This window comes from Ictidomys tridecemlineatus, chromosome 2, assembly GCF_052094955.1.
Source record: "Ictidomys tridecemlineatus isolate mIctTri1 chromosome 2, mIctTri1.hap1, whole genome shotgun sequence".
Classification (NCBI taxonomy): Eukaryota; Metazoa; Chordata; class Mammalia; order Rodentia; family Sciuridae; genus Ictidomys; species Ictidomys tridecemlineatus.
Genome location: NC_135478.1, coordinates 208,585,636 through 208,608,958, shown reverse-complemented (window position 1 = coordinate 208,608,958; position 23,323 = coordinate 208,585,636). Strand labels below are relative to the sequence as shown.

The 23,323-nt window shown below is 41.5% G+C and overlaps 1 protein-coding gene across 16 annotated transcripts in view; it reads right to left on the bottom strand.

Moving 5' to 3' along the window:
• Mkln1 (muskelin 1) overlaps positions 1-23,323 on the bottom strand; it is a 302,986-nt gene that overhangs the window by 178,719 nt on the left and 100,944 nt on the right. For 14 of the 16 annotated variants that reach the window (XM_078040552.1, XM_078040549.1, XM_078040543.1 and 11 more), the window contains one exon: positions 7,397-7,561. In XM_078040552.1, the coding sequence (XP_077896678.1) occupies positions 7,397-7,416 (20 nt within the window). In that variant the 5' untranslated portion in view covers positions 7,417-7,561. Of the gene's footprint in view, positions 1-7,396; positions 7,562-11,681; positions 11,834-11,890; positions 11,991-23,323 lie in introns of those variants that run through there. The other 2 variants (XM_078040557.1, XM_078040555.1) reach the window with 2 other exon arrangements.

The following is a 23,323-nucleotide window of genomic DNA, read 5'->3' as shown; positions in this document are numbered from 1 at the left end:
CCTCTTTTTGTTTTTGTTTTGTATATACAAGCTCGGGAACAGTCTTATCAGTAGAAGGAATAATCCGGCTATTTTGGCACCAAACAGACAGCCTGGATTTTGGTGCCAGAGTTGTCTGGGAAACACACACAAAGCTGCCCAGCACCTAGACTTTGGGTTCTGTGGGATATTACACAAGGGGAGAAAGGAGGCCAAGGGGTTCCACGGGAAGCTGAGTTTATGTAAAGTTCCTCAGGCAGGGAGAAGCCCCTTGCCTCAGCCCAGGCCTCCACACCTGGCTTGAGCTAGCTTATTGTTCAGGCAACACCAAATGAATGCTCAGATTCATTCAGAACAGACTGCTTCTTGCAACACGTTAGGTTAATAAGGAGTCAGGCAGTAGAAATGTGATGAGCTCTCTCCCCAACCCCAGCTTTTATTCTGAAAAATAAAAGGTTGAAAGAATGACTCACTAGATGCCCCTATATCCTTCACCTCAATTCAGCAATTAACATTTTTCACCCTTGCCTTTTCTATTTCTGTAATAGCCATTCTTATCTATGGAAGCATTTGAAAATACTTATAGTTGATAGTTCATTTTAAATAATTCAGTATACATCTCCTAAGAATAAGGGCATCCTATATAACTATGATACCATTCTCAGGCCTGGGAAAGTTAGTACTGATTCAACAATAATCTTTTAAGTTTGTATTTAAATGTCCTCAATTTCCCAAATGCCTTACATAGGCATTTTTTTTCTTCGATCCAAGATCTTAACAAAGTCCATACATTGCATTTGATTCTGTCTCTCTAATTCAGTGTCCTGAGATGGCCATTTAGCAACATCTGGAGACATTTTTGTCATGATTAGGGGGGCTACTGGCATTGTATTAGTTTATTTTCTGATGCTATAAGAAAATACCTGAGAGTAGACGCTTTATAAAGAAAAGAGATTTGTTTGATCCACAATTTTGGAGGCTAGAAGTCCAAGATCATATGGACCTATGTGTTTAACCTCGGATGAGTGCCCCCACGCTGCCTGCATCTCAATATGTCGGAGAAAAAGGAATCCAATATACAGAAAGGACCAATCACCCTTGGGCCATTTTGCTTTATAACAGCCTACACTTGCAAGAACTAACTGGGCTCTGGCAAGCATTACATTCATTAATCCCTTCCCAAGCCAGGGCCACTAAAGAACTAATCAACTTTCATTGGGCCCCACCTCTTAAAGGTTCTACCACCTCTCAACATCACCAACCTTACAACACAGGCACCTTTGAGTAACAAGTCTCATCCAGCCCATAGCAGGTTATCAAGTGGATAGAGACCACCGGTGCCTGCTAACTATCCTATGATCCACAGCCTCCCATAACAAAGCATTACCTGTCCAAAATGTCAATTAATGCCAAGATTAGAAAACCGTGTTCTAGTGTTATGACTGGGATACAAGGTGTCCCCCAAAATTTCCTGTGTTAGTGCAAGAATATTGAGAGGTGAAATGATCAGATCACGAGGTCTGTAACCTGATCCTAGTTTAAATAGTATAAATAGACTGACTGGGTGGTCACTATAGGCAGGTGGGGTGTGGCTGGAGGAGGTGGGTCCCTGGGGAGCGTACCCTGGAAGGGTGCATCTGCACTTCAGCCCCTTCACCTCTCGGCTTCCTTCCTGCCTTGAGTTGAGCCGCTTTCCTCTACCATACCTTGCCAAGAGGTTCTGCCTCACCGCAGTCCCAGAATGAATTACAAAGTCAGCCGTCCATGGACTGAAGCTCTGAAACCATGAGCCAAAATAAACTTTTCCTCCTCTAAGTTGTCCTTGTCGGGTATGTTGGTTACAGCAACGAAAAGCTGACCAACACATCTAGTTGATCTAAAACCGGCTCGAAATTTTGTTGTTGTTTTTCATGACTCTGATCCTTCTATACCATCAAAGCCAGTTGTTTTGTAGATTGTCCCACATGGTAATTTTTTCTGATTATTTCCTCAGGAATAGTTTCCATTTAACTAATAGCAAGAATATTAAATAGATGACTATACCAGCTGGTTACTACTGAGTAATGAGCTACCTTCTGGGAGGACAGGAGATGAGAAAGGGGGAGCATTCATTGAGACCTATGCTTAGACCAGGCACTCTGGTCACTTCAACAGATTTTGTTGGCAAAAGCAAGTAACAAAGCCAACCCAGAGTGGAATGGTAGAGAAGTACACTCTACTTCCTGTTGCAATCCATTTATCACAGTGATACTGAGTCCTCTTATTGCGCCATACCAGTATGTATACAGTGTCGTGTTGTCCCACTCTTAGTGATGTTAAAAATTTGATCCTTGGTTAAGTGGTCATGACTAATGTCTTCCACGGAAATCCTTATCTTTTCCATCATGTGGGGTGATACTTGGGTGCATGGTGTCAGTCCTTTTCTCCATTGTCTTGGCTTTCTGGGCCCATAGTAGCAAAGTACTTACAAATTGAGTCGCTGAAAACTATAAAAATGTATGAAGGCTGGAAGTAGGGGGAAGTGTGTTCCCTTGGGAATCTGTAGGGGCAAAGCCTTCCTTGCCTTTCCCAGCATTTGGTAGCCCAAGACGTTGTGTGGCTTGCAGCCTCAGCACGGCAGTTCAGCCTGCATCCTCACGTGGCATCCTCTCTGTGCCTGTGTTTTCATATGGCCACTTACCCTAAGTAAGGATACCAGTCATTTTGAATTAAGAACCTGCCCTACTCCCTATGGCCTCCTCTTGACTAATTACATCTGCATCAACCCTGTTTCCTAGTAAAAGCATATTAGGGGGATTAGGATATCAAAATTGGGGGTGGGGGAGGAGATAATTCAACTGGTAATGCCCATCACCTTCACTCAGTGGTTTTACTATCCACTGATAGTCTCTCCTTGCATTAGTTATCACCTTGCCGATTGCACAACTGTGGTTTTTTTAAAGTTTCATTGTCTCTTCAACTTTTATTAGCTGGCATTTTTCCAAAGAGAAGAAGTTTTGTTTTTCCTATTTCTCATCTTTCTCTCCTCCTTTCTTCTCTCCTTCATTTTTAGAATCATTTATGTTCATGGCTTTTTGCTTTGTATACGATCATTTTTTTTTCAATGCCACAGATTGAATCCAGGACTTCGTGCATGCTGGGCAAGCCCTCTGCCACTGAGCTATTTCCCCAGCCCTGCAACCATTCTTTTTATACAACCATACAAACAACATTTTCATGATCAAATTGTCTCAAGACTTGACTAGTGAGAGTCCCTAAGGTCAACTCTTAGGAAAAGAAAGAACAAATAAGTTGTTAAACTTTTTCAATATTTAAAAATTAAAACAGAAATATTGAATATGATCGCTCCAACTCACCCACTTCTACGGGACCCTTTTCTGTCATCCAGCTAAGACAGGCTTTTGTTTTCCTCCCGGAAGTTATGTGATTGTTCCCCAAGCTGATAGGTCACATTGTCATTCCTAATGTATAGCCATAATCAAAGTTGTCATTTATTGAGTGTTCTGCTTTACATGTATTTATTTGTAACTGTCACAGCAACTCTGTGCATAAGTAGTGTTTCTACATATTACAAATGAGAAATTTGAGACTTTTTAAAAATATTTTTTAGTTGTAGATGTACCTATAATTTTTACTTACTTATATGTGGTGCTGAGGATTGAACCCAGTGCCTCACACATGCTAGGCAAGCATTCTACCCTGAGCCACAACCCCAGCCCAAAAATCTGAGACTTAAAGTGAGATACTGGAAAGAACATGGATTTTGGTAACTGATGGTTTGAATCCTGACTCTGTCATTTATTGGTGTGTGATTTGGGCCTCTGCAGCCTTGGTTTGTTTATCTTGCTATCAGTGATGATGACATTTGCCTCATAGGTTGAGCCTAGCAGCTTATCTGACAGAGAGTAGGTGCTGTTAGTTTGCTGTTAGTTCTCTGTTAGGTAGCCTGATGAGAGGCTAGGACTCTCGGTCCACCAGCAACTAAACAGGATTCATCTATCTCATTAATTCTGAAGGTGCTCATTAGGAATGAAAGGTAGTTTAACCTAAGTTTCAGCTAAAGTTTGCCTTTAAGTATCTTTCAAGAAACAAACAACAACAAAACAGTTCATTAATCATTTTCTTAATATTGTAGAAAGGTGAGGCTGGGATTTAGCTCAGTGGCAAAGTGCTTGCCTTGCATGTGCAAAGCCCTGGATCTCCCCAGTTTAAAAAAAAAAAAAATGTAGGAAGAATATCATGTCTATTCAACATAAGGGAACAACTTTGAGGAAGATCTTTAGCATGTTACACGCACATTAAGAAGCTCATATGGGGCTGGGGTTGTGGCTCAGTGGTAGAGCACTTGCCTAGTATGTGTGAGGCACTGGGTTCAATTCTCAGCACCACATATAAACATCAGCATCTAAAAAAAATTTTTTTTAAAGAAGCTTATTTATAGCCAGGCACGGTGGCACACACCTATAATCCCAGCAGCTCCGGAGGCTGAGGCAGGAGGATTACAAATTCAAAACCAGCCTCAGCAAAAACAAGGCACTAAGCAACTCAATGAGACGGCTGTCTCTAAGTAAAATGCAAAAATAGGGCTGGGGATGTGGTTCAATGGTTGAAACTCAGTGCCCCTGAGTTTCATCCCAGGCCGACCCCCTCAAAAAAAGAAGCTCTTTTATAAAATCACAGTCTTCAAAATAAACTCCAACTTTTGTCCATGTGGAAACAGTGGATTTCATTTGTCCCACAAATAACGATGGAATACATTCTAAGAAATGGGAGGTTAGGCAATTTTGTCATTGAGTGAACATTACAAAGTGTTCTTACATATTTAGAGCTCACTGTGATGTCACTCGGTGGTAGAATTTTATGACACAGCATCATATATGCAGTCCACTTTTAGACAAAATGTCTAGGTGGCCCATGACTGTAATATTGAGTGCCTACTGTGTTCCAGGCACCTGGGATACATCAGAGAATAAAACAAACATCCCTGCCCGCTAGTTGGAGGAGATAGGTGAAAAATAAACAGATTTGCAAATTAAATAGAGTGCTAAAAATAGGCGACTGCAAATGAGGAAAATAAACAAAGCAGGGAATGTATAGAGAATTGCAATTCTAAATAGGACTGACATTATTTAAAAAGTGATATGTGAGCAGAGACTTGAAAGAAGTGAGGCAATTGGTCATGTAGCCATCTGGAAGAACAATAAATACAAAGGCCATTGGGCAGGAGTATGCTTGGCCTGCTGGAGGCACAGCAAGGAGGCCAGTGTGCTGGAATGCAGTGGAGGAGGGGAAGGACTTTAACACTTCAAATAGCCTCCACTAATGGCACTGTTTTAAGCACTTAAAAAAAATAGTAGGTAGGCCTCCCAAAACTTATAGGATATGAACACTAATTTTCTCTTTTCCAGATGAGGAAACTAAGGCTCAGGAAGGTTAAATAACTGCCCCCCCAAATCATACAGCTATTTTGTGATATAGCTGGGTTTGGAACTGAGTGGTCTGTTTCCAGCCTTTAAGCACCAGAGGATGCTGCGTTTCTTCTTAGTAGTAAGAGGTAAGGTCTGAGAGGTGAGGACTAGATCCCATAGGTCACTGAGGACTATTGGGTAAAGACTTGGTGTTTAGGGCTAGGATGGGGTTCAGTGTCAGAGTGCGGTATGGGTGGGAGAGGTCCTGGGTGGGAAGGGAGGATATGGCATTTACCCTTAATGGTATGGGTCTTAGACAGAAGAGGGAAATGCATTTTTGTTGTCTTTTCAGAAATTTCCAAAGTATTTACATATTTTAGGTCTATATTACTCTTGGCATTTAATATGTTTCTAATAGATTCTAAAAGGTTTTGATTTATGGGAACAAAGAAAATATGATCTGTACCTTATCAATTACCATACATAAGGTAATCTCCTATTTTTTAAAAATATTTATTTTTTAGTGGTAGTTGGACACAATACCTTTATTTTATTTTATTTTTTTATTTTTTTTGTGGTTCTGAGGAGCGAACCCAGGGCCTTGCCCTTGTGAGGCAAGTTTCTACCACTGAGCCGCAACCCCAGCCCCATAATCTCCTATTTTTTGAAGTCTCTCTAGAACCTCTATTACATGATTCTAATGACAATCATGTACTTGGTGATGCTTTCTTGGGGGCACCAAAGCAAAGTATTTTCGTTTCGTTTAAGATTTTAAAAATAACTTTCATTTATATACTTTTATGTGGTGCTGAGGCTCTAACCCAGTATCTCACATGTGCTAGGCAAGCGCTCCACCACTGATTTCTAACCCCAGCCCTCAAAGCACAGTTTTGACTACAAACTTTTTTTTTCCTACTGAGAAGGGGAAAAAAGTATAAGAACAAATGGACCATTTAAGATACGTCCTATCTATATGCCAAAGGTGATGGGTTAATGTTGCTACCTTCTTAAGGAATAATGTATCAGTACCCTGGTTAGGCCACTGGCCCCTCTGGGGCTCCATGACCTTGAATATGGAGTGATCCTGAAGCAAATGTCATTGAGAATAATTAAAGGACTCAGGCTCCAGCAATTCGCCCATTTAAGGAACATTCGCCCATTTAAGGAACATTTAGGAGTAGCACAGTAGCGTCCTTATGCAGAAGAGAAGGTTGGGGAAGATTACAGAGTCATCTAAGAATCCTATTAATGAGCATCATAGTCACCATTTATTTAGCATTTTCTGTATTCCTGAACATGAGTTACCTAGTATCAGCCCCAAACATGTTATGGGCAAGGAAATGGTGGTTTAGAAACATTAATTGGTCAAAGTATACATCGTGTGACTCAAGCATAGCTCTGCTGGTCTCCAAAGCCCATGTTCCCACTCATCAGCTGTGCTGTCTAGGAATACAATCCTCTAGGGCATATGAATGTTTCCTCTGGAACCCTCAAAAACACGATTTTTCTAGAGTGGTTCCATCATTCTAGAGTGAATTTTCTTAACTTCAAGTGATTCTAGAGTGAACTTCCATAACAGCAAGTTTCCACCTTTGCCTTCTTCTCTCAGTTTATCAGCTACATCCTGGAGGCCTCAGCAGATGCTCTCACCACCATCTCACAAATCCTGAGTTGCTGATTCTGTCTCAGTCACTGCTGCAGCTGACTTGCTCTGTTTGGGCCCACAGAGTCCTGCTACCAAATCTGCCACTCTTCTGCCTGGCCCTCTCCCCTGGCTGTGCTCACCAGCTATCCGCCACGCTGGTTTCTCACTCTTCCCTCAACCGAGATTAAAAGCCACACCACAGAACACTGGGTATGGCTTGCTGTGAGACTAACAGTGAGAACAGGGGCCAGGACCCAAAGTATGAGGAATGTCCTTCCTACTGGGGGTGAACTTGGACCACTGGGAAGTAGATGAGAAGGCATCAAGAAGATGGTTCCTTGTCCTTTCTCCTCTGAGTACTTACCTGAGGCATGGTGTGGCCATGCCACTCGTCTGGCAGTATTGTATATGGTGGCACAGATGTTCTTACTGCCTTCTGCCGATGACCCAAGCATCATAAGGCCGCTTCCCATCTTCTTCTGTCTCTCTTCCCTTTTTCTCTCCCTCTTACTGCCTGGGATTGCATCTCCTAAATAAAACATTACATTAATTCTTGGTTTGAGTTCTATTTTTTCTAGAAAACATGAGCTAAAATATTCAGGTTCAGTTTCTCCCAATGCAACCATCACTTCCTACATCTTCTTGGCTCAAAGCCAAAGCTTCTAAGAATGTGTTCCAAGGGGCTGGGGCTATAACTCAGTGGTAAAGTGCTTGCCTAGCATGTGTGAGGCACTGGGTTCAATCCTCAGTGCCCCATAGAAATAAAAAAAATAAAAGAATGTGCTCCAAAAGATAGGAATACCTGAAGATAATATTGTCCATATTTTGAGGGGAATTTAAATATTTCCCTTCAAAACAATAAAAAAAATGCAACTTGTTTGGAAGAAAAGTAATTAAAAGGGTCTTTGGCACTAAAAAAGATACTGAGCCCCCAAATCCCCAAATCCTTTCATTTCTTGAGTGTCTTGAACTAGCTTTCCTCTTCCTTTCCAGGCCTGTCCTGGTTTGGGTCCCCATGATTCTCACTTAGACTATTACAATTGCTTCCTAATTTGTCTTTCTGCCTTCACATTCTCCACTCCTGATTTAACCTGAATACCACTGCCACCGTCAGGTAAATAGTCTTAGAACTGATTTTATCTTGTTCCCACATGTTCTAAAACCTTTAGTAACCTCTCACTGCCCATAGAATAATGCCTAAAGTGCCCTCTAAGACTAACCTCAGATGACAACAGCAAAAGCCGGGCACTCAGGACCTTCCATGCGCTTTTGCGACCTACATCTGCAGCTATCAAACCAGCTATTATATTCCTCTATTTGATTTATGCCTCCAGCTAACCTAGGAAGCTTACTTTTCCCTAAGTATATATTTTCTTTTTCTGCTATTGATGTGGACAACAAATATACCTGTGGATCTTGATAACCCACTCCTCTCCCCTACAAGTGTCACAATGCCTGTCCCACCCATAATCCCTTCTAGGGGTTTCTAATTGGACACTGAATTGTGTATCATCTTCTTCTGCCATCCCAAACAAAGCCTCGCAGGCCTGGAGGGGGCACCTGTCTGGGCATTAAGTCCATGCTGATGAGATGGTTTGTTTAGAAAGCTCTGCCCGGTAGCCTGCACCTGATGGTGAACCATCAAGCCAGTCGGATCCTTTCGGGGAGTAGAATATGAAATCCACTGGAGGGAGTCAGCTGTTAGCAGGGGCAGAAGCTAGAAGATGCATGGAGGGAAGGAAGAAAGCTGAAGTCAGGTGGCAGCAGACACCAAGAGGCAGTAGAAGCTGTGAGACAGAGAAAAGAATAGCAAGTACCAAGAACAACAGCAGCCACAGCAGAGTCGAAGCAACAGCAGATAATCACAGTCCAGCAAGAGATATTTACTGTCAAAGAGCCCACAGGATGGCCCAGTTGCTACGGCTGTACTGTGTGCTGACCATCTTCCAGTGCCCACTAGTCATCGCTTGAATTTATTTTATTTATTTATTTATTTTTAATTGTTGGTCGTTCAAAACATTACATAGTTCTTAATATATCATATTTCACAGTTTGATTCAAGTGGGTTATGAACTCCCAATTTTACCCCGTATACAGATTGCCGTTTTACATATTGCCATTCTAGTGACTGATGTATTCTGCTGTCTATCCTATTCTCTACTATCCCCCCTCCCCTCCCCTCCCTTCCCCTCCCCTCCCCTCCCCTCATCACTTGAATTTATTTATTTATTTATTTTTTTATTGTTGGTCGTTCAAAACCTTACACAGTTCTTAATACATCATCTTTCACAGTTTGATTCAAGTGGGTTATGAACTCCCAACTTTACCCCGTATACAGATTGCTGTTTCACATCAGTTACCCTTCCATTGATTCACATATTGCCTTTCTAGTGTCTGATGTATTCTGCTGTCTGTCCTATTCTCTACTATCCCCCCTCCCCTCCCCTCCCCTCCCCTCCCCTTTTCTCATCCCTATCACTTGAATTTAGATGGACAAAACCTGAGTATCTCTGTTCTGAAAATTAAGTTTTTGCCTCTGGAATCTCTATCAGATCAGATCATGGCAGGAAACATGAAGGCACAATTGGCTGAAAAAATTTTGATGAAGACATATTTACAGAGACTAGGCATATTAAGAGGATATTCAGGCTCCCGAGGACTAGCAATGGTAGGAGCCCAAGGCTGAGAGAAAAGGGAAGGAAATTATTTGATCAAAGTTGGGAAAGAGCTGGAATTCTGGAACAGCTACTGCCAAAACCACTGTGCTAAAGCAGTGAGAAAAAGAGAAGAAATGTCCTGACTTCTTTTTCCTCCTACCCTCTGCTACTTGCCGGCACCTTCCACTGGCAAACCCAACAGTAAACCAGAAGGCAACGGAAACCAGGTGACGTGACATGTGGGCCCAGAGCAGGGCAGCTTAATCTCTAGAACCTAAGGATATGATCTTATATGATGAAAATGTAATTAAGTTTGGGATCTTCAGAAAAGAAGAGAAGAAGCAGATCCTATATCACTGGGGTAGGCCCTACCTGCAATCACACACATCCTTAAAAGAGAAGTAGAGGGGGGATTGGGGTTGTAGCTCCGTAGCAGAACGCTTGCCTAGCAGGTGCGAGGTGCTGGGTTTGATCCTCAGCACCACATAAAAATAAATTTAAAAAATAAAGGTATTGTGTCAAATTACTACTAAAAACGAGAGAGAGAGAGAGAGAGAGAGAAAGAGAGAGAGAGAGAGAGAGAGAGAGAGAGAGAGAGAAGCAGAAGGAATTTAAGAGAGGAGAGAAGAAGGACATGTGACCACCAAGTGAAGTGGCCACAAGCCAAGGGAAGCCTAGGACCAACAGCAACTGGAAGAAGCAAGGAACAGATTCTTCCCTGGAGCCTTCAGGAGCCACCGGCTCTGCCAAAACCTTGATTTCAGACGTCTGACCTCCAGAACTGTAAGACAATAAAATACTATTGTTTTAAGCCACCTGGTTTAAAGTAATTTGTTATGGTGGTCACAGGAAACCAACCCAGGGCCAAATGTACAATGGCCAGCCAAAATCTATTCATTTCAATGACTCAGTGACATATATCCTTGATCACATTAGCCGGACATTCTTGTTCCTACCTTTTCTATTCCCTTTGGTACTTGTCTTGGAACCACTCAAACGGTCCAGATTATACGTTCCCAACAACAGTTAATTTTGCATACAAATAGCTTTTCATCCCAGTAAGATTATGACATTCTCCTTTACAACAAGAACCCTGTCTCACCAGGTTCTCTTTGGAGCCCATAAAACTCTTCACACAGTACTTTGAACAGAGTGGACATGCCATAATTGGTAAATGAAAAAGAAAGCTTCCATTTGTCTATCTGTAAATGGAAAATAACAATTTCCACTGACTTGGCTTTCAGAGATAATGATGGTAGTGTTTCCTGGAAACAGTTTCTGTACCTGTAACAGAATGATATATCGAAGCAACCATTCCTGCTGGAGCAATTCCTTAGGGAAAAAAATGACACTTAGTTTTCGAGAGTCTCTCTAGTCCATGCAGAGCTGGTAGGACTGAAGAAGGAGCAGGCAGGGGATAATTAAGAAAATAGAAGAGCCAAAGATCTGTGTTTATTCAGGAACTTTGATTCATTCAATAAATATTTATCAAAGAACTATGACCTATGTTTATCAAATATAGTCATAGAAGCCAAGGAGGCACACATACAGAATAAAGCATGATCCCAAGTCGGTAATTGACACACAATATGGATGAATGCTTTTTATAAAGGCAAATGCTATGGGACCAGAAAGAAGGCAGTGATTAATCCCAGCCATGGGAGTTTCACTCCCCAAAAAGTGACACTCGTTTTTCAGGACTTCATCAAGCAGAGGCAAAGTCAAGAGCATTCCAGGACCAAGAGAAATAACTTTGCCTGAGCAGTTGCCAAGCCAACCACACCCTGCTCAGTCCCATTGTATCCACAGAGGCCTATTTTTACGCATTATCCTCCTAGCTACTTTTTAAGAGAAGAGAATGGCAGCTACTTCCCTGTTTCGCATCCAGGTATTTTGTATATCAGAGAAAGGAGCCGATCTGGAGGGAAAGTAGAGGTCGACTCCTGGCAAGCCCAAATAGCTATCCAAGAGTGCATTTAAATGGAAACATACCTTTCCTGCGTGTCCACCTCATTTCTGAAAACTGAATTAGGCTGTCCTGGGAGAAAATGTGGTGGCAGGGCATTTAGAGCCCTGGGGAAAGTAGGCAAGGACTGACAACAGCCCCTGTCCCTCCGCCCGCCATCAGTAGGCCCTTCTTTGAGATAAACACTCCTTGAAAGGGAGTCAGGTCCAGGCCCCTTTTCCTCCCCTAGGCTGACCTTCAGATCCCCCGTGGGGAGCAGCTCTGTCCCCGGCACCGCCCAGCTTCTCTCCCAGGCCCCTGAGACCAGAGCTTGTGAGTGGGAGGAAAGCCTCTTGGGAAATCAGCCAGGAGAGAGGAAAAGCCTGGCCAGGCTCCACCAAGGGGCACAGGGTTCCCTGCCCTCACCGGGTGGCTGCCACTGGAAGCTGGGGACGCTGGGGAGTCAGAATCCCGGCCCCAGCGTCCCCATCTCTGGTGCCTGTTTTCTCAGGCAGCCTCTACCTTCCAGCCCCTGCCAGGAAGCCGGCGGCCTTTTCGTGAAGCAGTAATAACAAGGACAGAGCGTTCCGCCTGCCGGAGCCTGCTGGCTGGTCACTCTTTCCACTGCCTTTTGTTTTCATGCATCATTCCCCTCACTGCTTCTCAGATTCCTCGGGGCTTTGAAAAAAGCCACAAATGCTCCACACAGTGACACCACCCAGCAGGCTGGCAGACAGCGCTGACATGCGTCCTGCCCTGAGCCATCGCACAGACGCAAGCCCTGACAACCGACGCCCACCGACGCCCACCCGTATGCTCGTCAGAGGCAGGTCGGCTTCCAGAAAGGGCCCACCTCCCATCGGCCTCGCTGGCAGAGGCAGGACGGTAGATTAAGTACCACCCCGAGGACTGATAAATCACGTTGCTGTGGTATTAAAGTGCATCTGCAGCAGACACCGTGGCGCACGCCAGTGATCCCGGTACTCGGGAGGCTGAGGTAGGAGGATCACAAGTTCAAGGGTAGCCTGGGTAACCTAGTGAGACCCCGTCTCAAAATAAAGGGCTGGAGATAAATAGCTCAGAGGTAGAGCACTGGCCTAGCATCCATGAGGACCTGGCTTTAATCCCTGGTAGGGCAAAAATAAATAAATTGATTAATTAAACGAATCCATCTGCAAGGTATGTTAGGCATTAGTACTTTTCCACCCTTCTTTCCTTAAAGCTCTAAATGCAACCCACGAAGTACCAGAGTCTCTGTGGGCCTATTGACCTATTAGTCATACACACATACATGGAGCAGAGAGGCTCTCAATAATGTGTTTTAGAATTTATTTTCTTTGGAAATAAAAGCTCATTCTATGCAATCAGCCATCCTCATAAACAATAATCCTTTGAAAGTGTAGCCAGTTTCAAACCACAATCCGGTGCTACCCTATTAGAATCTACTAAAGTAGGACCCAGGTATGTGTACTGGTTCTTAACTCAGCAGTATTGGTTAGAATGTGGGGCAGGAGAAATTATCATATATCTCTGGTAAACATAAAGATTGGCTCAGCTACTACAGAGAATAACCTGGAAAGCAATCCAGTAAAGCTGAGAATATGCATATCCTATTTGCTAGCAATTTTCATTCTAGATATATTCCCTAGAAGAATCCTCACATATGTGTCCAAAGAGACATACAAGGACAGGAATTGCATCATGGTTTGAAATAGCAAAAAACTAGACGTAGCAATTATCCACTTATAAGAAAATAGAGTCTAAAATATTTATACATATGGGTGGGGTGGCTCACGCCTATAATCACAGCAACTCAGGAGGTTGAGGCTAGAAGATCTCAAGTTTGAGGCCAGGCCTCAACAACTTTAGCAAAACCACATCTCAAAATTTAAAAACAAATAAAAAGAACCTCAGTACAAAAAACAAACAAAAAAATAAACAAACATACACACATAGTGGGATGATACAATATAGTACTTTTTAGTATAATATTACTATATTATAAAGAATGGGTTGACTCTGTGTTACATGGATCAATCTCAAAATGGTGTTGAAGAAACATGCGGCAGAAAAATATGTATACTCTTTGTATACATTTAAACTCTCAAATTTTATATATTGTGTATGTAAAATATGAACACATGCGTGGACAAGATTCCTACCATCTTTAAAAGAGATTGGTTATCTCTGGGGAGAGATGAGATGGAAGGGCCTTCTCTTGCAACTAAAACATTTTATTTAAAAATATTAAGAAAATATGGTAAGACGATATTATTTATTAAATCCAGATAATGGATACATGACTCTGAGGATCATGGACATGCATTTCAGAAGGATCTCTTGAAATTCCTAGGATTCTCAATTTTGGAAAATAAGTTTGTTCTGTGTAATCACCCATCCTCATAAACACAAAGGACGCTAGTGAGCCCTTCAAATTGTGTGTGCTGGTTAAGATGTCTTTGGTTAGTGGAGGAGCTGTTGTATAGGTCCACTTACAATCTCTTACCCAGGTCCCTTGTGGTCTCCTAGACATGTGAGTATCCTAAACAGTCACACATCTAGGAGACCACAAGGGAAGTACATAAGAATTGCTAAAAGAATGCTACAGATAGAGTTCTAGCAAAGTTCAGGGGGATGAGAGACAATTCAAGAGGAATTGTCCAGGAGAGGTCCAGGATGAATATAGTAGGAAGGATTTGAGCTGGGTTTGAAAGGCCCAGTATGGCCCTATTTCCCTTCCTTCTTCCTCCCTTTCCTCCTTTAATTTTCTTGCTTCTTTTTCTCCCTGGCTTCTGCCCAACTTCTTTGAAAACATTAGTAGACACAACCATGGTTCATTATCATTTCTCAAACCTGGCTGGTCATCAGAATCTCTTGGCAAGCCTTTTAAAAATAGATTCCAGAACCTCACCTCAGAACTACTGTATCATATTCCTCAGATAGTGTGGGCATGGACAACTGCATTAAAAATTTTATCTGATTTTCACTTTGGAAGTTTCTGGATATAATTATAATAATTATCTCCACATGTGGGTCAATGCCTATCTTAATCCCATTGTTATGTACTTCCCTGAACTTTGCTAAAACAGGCTATTATTTATTTAAGAGGCTTATGTCTTATTTCTTAAATTCAGCTATGAGCTTTAGAACCAAGGCCGTATCTTGTTCATCTTGGTGTTTTCTATGGTGTCGAACACAATGCTTCACATGGAGAAAGTAGTCAAGCATCATGATTACAAATATAAAGTCAAGAAGTTCAGAAATGTGCCAGGCACAGTGGTGCACACAGTGGCGAGGGAGGCTGAGGCAGGAGGATCGTGAGTTTAAAGCCAGCGTCAGCAACTTAGCAAGGTCCTAAGCAACTCAGTGAGACCCTGTCTCTAAATAAAACATTTTAAAAGGCTGGGGATGTGACTCAGTGGTGAAGTACCTCTGGGTTCAATAACCAGTACCAAAAAAAAAAAAGTTCAGAATTATGACAGGATACGAGATCAATATGTGAGACTCAACTGTATTTCTATGGATGCTCCACTACTTAGCTACACTGCCCCCCCCTTTTTTTGAGGCAAGTTCTCACTAAGTTGCCCAGGCTGGCCTTGAGCTTTGGATCCTCCTGCCTCAGCCTCCTGAGTTGCTGGAATCTGTAGGCATGCACAGCTTCATCCAGCTCAGTGGAATTCTTGACAGGGGTGCCATTTAATGGGGAAAGAATAACTTTTTTTTTCAATAAATGATGCTGGGACCACTGGATATCCACATGTAAAAGAATGAAGCTGGAGCCTCCAAAGACTATGCAAAAAAAAAAGTTTAACTCAAAATGGATTATAGATCTAAATGTAAGAATTAAAACTATAAAACTAGGATCTCACAAAAAGAAGGCAGAGACCAATAGAGTAGAGGAAAGGAATAGAGAGGGAGGGAGAAAGGAAGGATGTAGGGAAGTTCTAAGTACAATATCTACCAAATATTGCTATGTCCATGTATGAACACACTACAATGAGTCCTGCACATATAAAAATTATATATATATATAATATGTTATATACATAATTTATATACACATAAATTATAATGCACTAACTAAAATAATAATAACAACAACAAGGGAGATCAGTAGAGAAGAGAAGTAAAGATGGGGAAGGGAGGATGGGAGGGAAAGGGAAGGCACTAGGGAATGAGATTGTTCGAATTAGGTTCTGTGCATTTATAAATATGGTATAATGAACCCCACTATTTTGTCTAATTATAATGCACCAATAATTTTTTAAAAACTATATAACTGGGGCTGGGGTGTGGCTCAGTGGTAAAGCATGTGCTTAGCTTGTGTGAGACTCTGGGTTCAATCCCCAGTACATACATACATACATTCATACATACCCTAGGAGCAAACATAGGAGTAAATCTTCATGACCCTGAATTTGGTGATATTTTCTTAGATGTGTCACCGAAAGCAGAAGTGAAAAAATTAAAAAATAAATAAATAAAATTGGCACTAAAAGTAAAAACCTCTATGCTTCAAAGGACTCCATCAAGAAAGTGGAAAGGCAACCACCTGCAGAATGGGAGAAAATCTTGACAGATCATCTATGTGACGAAGGCCTTATATCCAGAGTACATAAAAATACATAAAAACCTGTCACAACTCAATAATAGATAAATAATCTAATTAAAACACAGGCAAGGAAATTGAATAGACATTCCTCTAAAGAATATATACAAAGGACCCCAATGCACATGAAGAGCTACTCAATCTCATTAGTCATTAGGAAAATGCAAATCCAGATCAAAACAAGACACCTTTTCACATCCACAAGAAGAGGCTATAATAAAAACAGACAATAGCAAGTATCAGGGAGGATATAAAGAAATCAGAACGCTCCTGTTGCCCCTGAGTATGTAAAATGGTGTAGCCACTTTGGAAAACTGGCAGTTTCTCAAAATGCTGAACCAAAAAACTACCAAATTACTCAGCAATTTCTTCCTAGGCTACACATATCAAGAGAAATGAAAACATAACCTCCATATTCACATGTGAATGTTCATAGCAGCATTATTATTTTTAAAAAATTTCTCTTGTAGATGGACAGCGTGACTTTTTTATTTGCTTATTTATTTTTTTAATGTGGTGCTAAGGATCGAACCCAGTGCCTCACATGGGCTAGGCAAATGCTTTGCCACTGAGCTATAGTCCCAGCCCCATAGCAGTATTATTTACAATGGACAAAAAGTGAAAGCAATCTGTGTCCCTTGATTGAAGAGTAAATAAACAAACTGGTATATCCATATAATAAACAAATAATGTACAGATACAGGATACGATTGGATGTACCAGGAAAACATTATGCTAAGAGAAAGAAACTGGTTACAAAAGACCACACATCATGGGATTCTACTTTAATGTCCAGAATGGGCAAACACATAGAGATAGAAAGTAGATTAGTGGTGGGCTAGGGATGGGGGGGCTAGAGGGAGGCTGGAACGAGAAATAGTTGCTGATGGATGCAAAATTTCTTTTCAACATATTAAAAATATTCTAAAATCAGATAGTTGAGATGTGACACATTCTATGAAAGTAGTAAAAAAAAAATTGAACCATGCATCTTAAATAGGAGATTTTTATGTATACAATATATCTTGATAAAGCTGTAAAAGAAATAAAGCATAAATAATCCAGTTTTAAATTCCAGCTCAGTTAATGTTTCTGAATACAAGAAGTTCATTCCCCGCTCGGGATCTTGGTTTCTGTTACCCCAAGTCTTTGCACTGTTGGCTTCTCATTCTTTAGGTCTTCAGAATCCCTCCCCTGGTCTTGTCAATCTCTCTCCCTCCTGTCAATCACTATAAATTATCTTATTTTATTTTTTATAGTGTTAATCACTATCTGAAAGCATCTTAGTTCACTAGTTTCTCATCTGTCTCTCCCATGAGAATAGGGACCTAATTTCATCACAACTGTATACTTATGTCTAAAATAATGTCTGTCCTACAGAATCCGATAATTTTATTAGATGTTGAATGAATGGCTAATCTCCAGACTCCACTTAATCTCTCTAAATCTTCATGTCCTAGCTACAAAATGGCATTATAATAACAATTATACTTAGCCCATTGCATTCTTGTGAAGAATTAAATAACAACATATGCAAAAACATAGCTCAATGTGGACATTCAATAAATGTTGATAATAATTGTTATTACTATTTCTACCACCATAACTAATATATTTTCCTTTTTCTTTTATGTGGTGCTGGGAATTGAACCCAGGGCCTTGTGCATGCCAGGCAAGTATTCTACCAACTGAGCTATATCCCCAGCCCTGCCACTACTAGTCTATAATTAAAATGACCCAGATGTGGATAATTGTAGATAAATGAAAAAGTAATGTTTGGGTCCTGCTTTTAAGGTTGGACAAATTTTGTATTCAAGGACTCCAGAATTTGTCTCCTTCTTAAACTCACTCAATGAATAATAGCTACAGCTTTGTTGTTTTTGCTGTTGGTGGTGGTGATTCTGGGGTTCAAACCCAGGGCCTTGTCATGCTAAGGAGATGTGCTCTATCATTGTCCAAGGCCAATATCTGTAACTATTATTGCAATCACCTGCATTATAAAGAAAGGACATTTTTAAAAAAAGAAATGAAGAAAGAAAAGGAAGGAGAAAAGAAAGACTAAAGAAAAATGGCCATAAGAGAGTGGGTTGATCTATGTATTGAGCATAATCTTCTTTTTGTCCACTTATTTTACATTCCACAAGGATGTAGTATCTACTTAAGTAGTAGTCACTTAATTTTGCCTCTTCCTTGTTGACTTAAAAGATCCATGACATGGAGTTATTGAAGCATAACTGTGAACCACCTGAGGAGTGAGGTGGTTTCACATAGCTAGGAAGTGGTTTGTATTACTGATCAGCATCTATCTAGGCTTATCACATTTTTATAACCCTCATTAAAAGTCCGAGTCATAGAAAGCTGTGCTTTACTGTCTTTTGTGAAAGAAATGATATGTTATAGTGGCATATCAATCATGAAAATTATGGTTATGCTGCAAGAACAAATGACCCCCAAATGTCAGCAGCTTACAACAACAGTATATGCCTCATTCGCGCTACTTGTCCACTGTAAGTCAGCCGTGGCTCTGCTCCAGCTTCTCTTCATTCCGAGGCCCAGGCTGATGGAGCAGCTATCATCTGAAACATCACTGGTTGTCATGGAGAGGGAAAAGAAAGGTGGTGAACCAAACTCTGCCCAGAAGGACCCACATCATCTTACCCACATTTCACTGACCAAAGCAGTGAGGGAAGGAGGCACAGTCTTCCAAAAGGGAGAGAGTACAGAAGGAAGAAACCTGGAAGGTTTAGAAAAGAGTAACACAACTTACCAAAGGTTGTCTTCACAAAATTTGGAACTCAGGTGTGGGTGGGGGTGGGTGGTGACACCTAAAGGGGTTTCTATTATAAATTTCAATGATGCTCTTTTGGGTAAGGAAGAAAATGATAAGCACATGTGAAATGGGATTGCAAATACAACGTAATAAATTACCATATATGGAATATATATGGTAATTTATTTAGCGTTCCAAGACAAGGAATATAAACGTAAAAAATACAAATAAAGGAGCAGAAGCCCTTTGAGAAGTCCGGTTTTCTAGAGAACGCGGTTTACACGATGACCCTCTCAGACCTCTGCGGATTCTTCTAGCCCTGCTGGGCTCTGTAGTCACAGGACAATTCCACTGACTTCTCTGGGGGCTGAGGCATCCTGTCTTTCAGGAAATAGGTGTTTTGTGCAATTGATGACTTTGGATGCTGGGAAAGAGCATATTCCTGTACTTGGTAGCTGTGAATTACAGTAATCATGTCACTGTATTTCTAGGGGATGAAGAATTTGTTTACTATCTGGTGGCTAGGCTTTTTCCCTGAATCTCAAGCCTGCGACTACTTATGGTTTCTTTAAGGAGGTATAGTTGTAATGGGCTGAGTGGTGCTATCTTCCAACCCAGTATGTATTGAGGTCCTATCCCCTGATACCTCAAAATGTAATCATATTTGTAAAGTCTTTAAAAAGGAAATTAAGTGAAAATGAGGTCTTTAGGGTGGCCCCTTATCCAATATGACTATTGTTCTTACAACAAGAGGAAATTTGGACCACAGAGAGACAGCAGGGCTGTCTCAGGAAAAAACCATGTAAGGACCCAGCAAAAGGCAAACACGTGCAATCCAAGGGGAGAGGACACAGAAAAAACCAAACTTGTTGACATTTTGTTCTTGGACTTCCAGCTTCCAGAACTATGAGAAATAAATGTGTGCTATTTTAAATACCCATTCTGTGGTATTTTGTTATGGCAGCCCAAGCAAACTAATACAGTGGTTCTTTGAAGTACGTAACGACATGATGCATTTTTAAAAGCCTATGGTTTGAATTATTGCCTCTGTACTAGTGGTGGTGGGTGGTATCTTTGATCCCCTCTGTCAACAGTGATTAGAAACATGAGAAATCTCAAGCAGATCAAGTGGCTGCCTTGCACAGGCACGTGGGGGACCTTGGGAATGCCTTGTTCACCAATCTAAAATAAGGTGAACCCTTAGAAGAAAGTCTCTCCAGATCCTCAGGATTTTCATAAATTGGTAGAGATTGGTCCAGATGTGCTTCAAACCAGGGAAAATGTCATTTTAAATGATATTTAATTACTGAGAACTCTTAATAACATGGAGGGATGATTATATTGTAATTGAAAAATTCAGCATGCAAAATTAAGACGTATAGACAGAATCACCTTAACTGCATAATAATCTGCATAGAAGAAAGACTTTTTAAATATATAGTCAAAGTTAACATCAGTTTTTCCTTATGATGAGACTATGGGTTTGTTTTGTTTTATTTTCTGTACATTTTTGTACTTATTTACTTTTCATATTGAGTATTATTATTTTTATAATCACAAAAAATGTTTATATATTAAAGATTAAAAATGGGAGCAGAGGGTATATAACCTAATGCCAGGACCAAGAGTCATCTCTGGAGAGGCAGCTCTGAGGCTCATGGTTAGACATGGATGCCACTAAGAGCCTGTTGACAAACTTGTTGACATTTTGTTCTTGGACTTCCAGCTGTTGCCCACCCATCCTCTTGAGATTTGGTCCTAGGACACTCCTCTCCTGCCTGGAAATTCCAACTGCTGTCTAGAACCCTGACCCTACCTTCAGACCTCTAACCCCTGACTCTGAACTTAGACTTTTCTTTCTGGATTCGAGTGTCCACTCCTTTCTCAACCAAAGGTCTGACCCAATGTTCCCTCCCTTCCCTCACACTTTGCTTCCAGACTTTGGCTCTCTGAGGCTGCCTTCAGTGCCACACAAACACCTGCACTCACCATGAGCAGAAATGGCTGGAAAGTAACAGGCATCACATGAAGGTGAAGGGGGGGGGGGGAGAAGGCAAAGACTGACTTGGTTGTCTTAGTTCCCCCTTAGTTCCCAAATACTAATTTGGCTGTCTTAGTTCCCCCCACTCCTCTTCTTTTTCCTCTTCCTTAGAGGAATCACTAAATTTGGTGAGTTTGCAAATTCACAGAGCATGCTCAGCACAGTCCCTCTTCTTCCTCATAGGTATCCGTTGCCCACAGTGAGGATACCACCTGGCTCTGCTCCTGTAGGGGTGCAGGGTCCCCTTCCAAGCCCCCCCCAACCCCAGGGTACATAGGCCTATCCTGATAAAATGTTACCCACGAAGGAGTGAATTGTAAAACCTAATTGTGAAAATCAATTAGCAGTCCTATTAGCTCTCACAATGAACAGGCTTTATGAATAATCAACATTATTAGGGACTAATGACAATTCTCCCCAAATTTACCCTAACCCCCAATGAGGTGATGATATTAGAAGGTGAGGACTTGGGGAAGTGATTAAGGAGGGTGGAACCCTCATGAGTGAGATTAATGTCTTTATGAAAGAGATGCCAATGTTCTCTTTTTCTGGAGTGAGAAATTAACAGTTGGTGTCTAGGCCCTCACCAGAACCTGTCCATGCTGGCACCCATCTTGGACTTCCAGCCTCTAGAACTGTGAGAAATTAATGTCTGTTGTTGATAAGCCACCCCGTTTTGGGTACCTTATTATAGCAACCTGAACATATCACCTACGGTAAAGGCAGGAGTCTCCTCTTTATCTGCTCACTGTTTGGTCTCTCATCTTGACTACAGCCAGAGATGGGAAGTGGGCAAAGGAATGCTATTAGTGAGATCTTCTCAGGGACTCAAAAAGGAAATAATTAACCAGGTAGAATGTCAAAGGCCTATGATGCCAGCAACGTGGGAGGCTAAGACAGGAGTATTGCAAGTTCCAGGCCAGCCTTAGCAAGACCCTGTCTCAAAATTTTAAAAAAAGGTGGAGGGGCAGGGATTATAGCTCAGTGGTAAAGCACCCCTGGGTTCAATCTCCCCAGCAGTAAGAAAGGAGCTTTATACATGTTAACTATGCATGTTATCCCCACATCACCCTGTTATTCTCACATATTACATATAAGAAGACTGAGACTCAAAGAAGTTAAGCATCTTGGCCTAGTTCTCACAGTTAATAATTGGCAAACATCTCTCTAATTTCAAAGCCCAAGCACTTTCCCTTCTCAAGAGCTTGTCCTGGGTGCTAATTCTTGAAGACTGAGAGAACAATCTTCATTTAATACCTCATTATGATTAATACCTCTATTAATAATGAACTAAGATATCAATGGAGCAACCAACATCCAAAGGAAGCAAAGATTATGCAACCGAAAGACAAGGAACAAAGTGATTATTAAACTCCAGAGTAAAAAAAAATCCAGAAATCTATCTTCCCCTGGGTTTCTTGGAGACTTTTGTACAAATGGCCTCCCTTTCCCCACAACTTGGGCTCTGGCTTCCCCAGTTGTAAAATAACTCAACAATACCCAGTCCTACTTAAGTCAGACCACATGTCGTGCTTCTCTGAGACGGGCCTCAACACGGTTGCCCTTCAGTCTTACTTCTCATTAAAAAACAAATGTACGTCCTATTGCCTGGGGAGCATATGGAGCAGTCGTTTTAATGAATAGTGGATCAGCTGAACAATGTACGAAAACCAGAAATAGTGAATTGATGAACAGAAAATGACGTTAAAATCTTAGCCATAGGTGGCCGACCCACCCTTGAAGCAGACGAGCTGAAGAAGATGTTTGGATCTGACCTCTGAAGGACAGTCCGCTGGCCAGCGGAACCACAGTCACTCTCCACGAGCCAGCAAACTCCCCAGAAGCCAAGGGACCGGGCGGTGTTTACAAGAGCTCAAGCCACTGCTACTTTCTTCTCAACAAAAACGCAGAAAGTACAAGGGCACCCCACAGGCCAATAAGCACATTCCTCATTGTCCTCCAGGGAAATTTGATGCCGAAGAGATGGACCTTATCCAAAAGAATGGTTGGTTCAAGCCAGATGAGGAATTACAGAAAAGATGGCCATCCATGGAAAATACCCTGCTTCCAAATCCCTAATGTCTTCATTAGGCAACCGAAAACAGGCACACCAGCTGGTCTCAACTGCTTTGAAACACTGTGGTACAGTAGAGAGAGCAAGGCTGTAGGGCTGGTGACAGGAGACTAGCCTTCTAGTCTCCAGCTCTGCCAAATTTCAGCTGGGTGATCTTGGCAAAGGCCCTTGACATCTCTGGGCCTCATTTGTTAA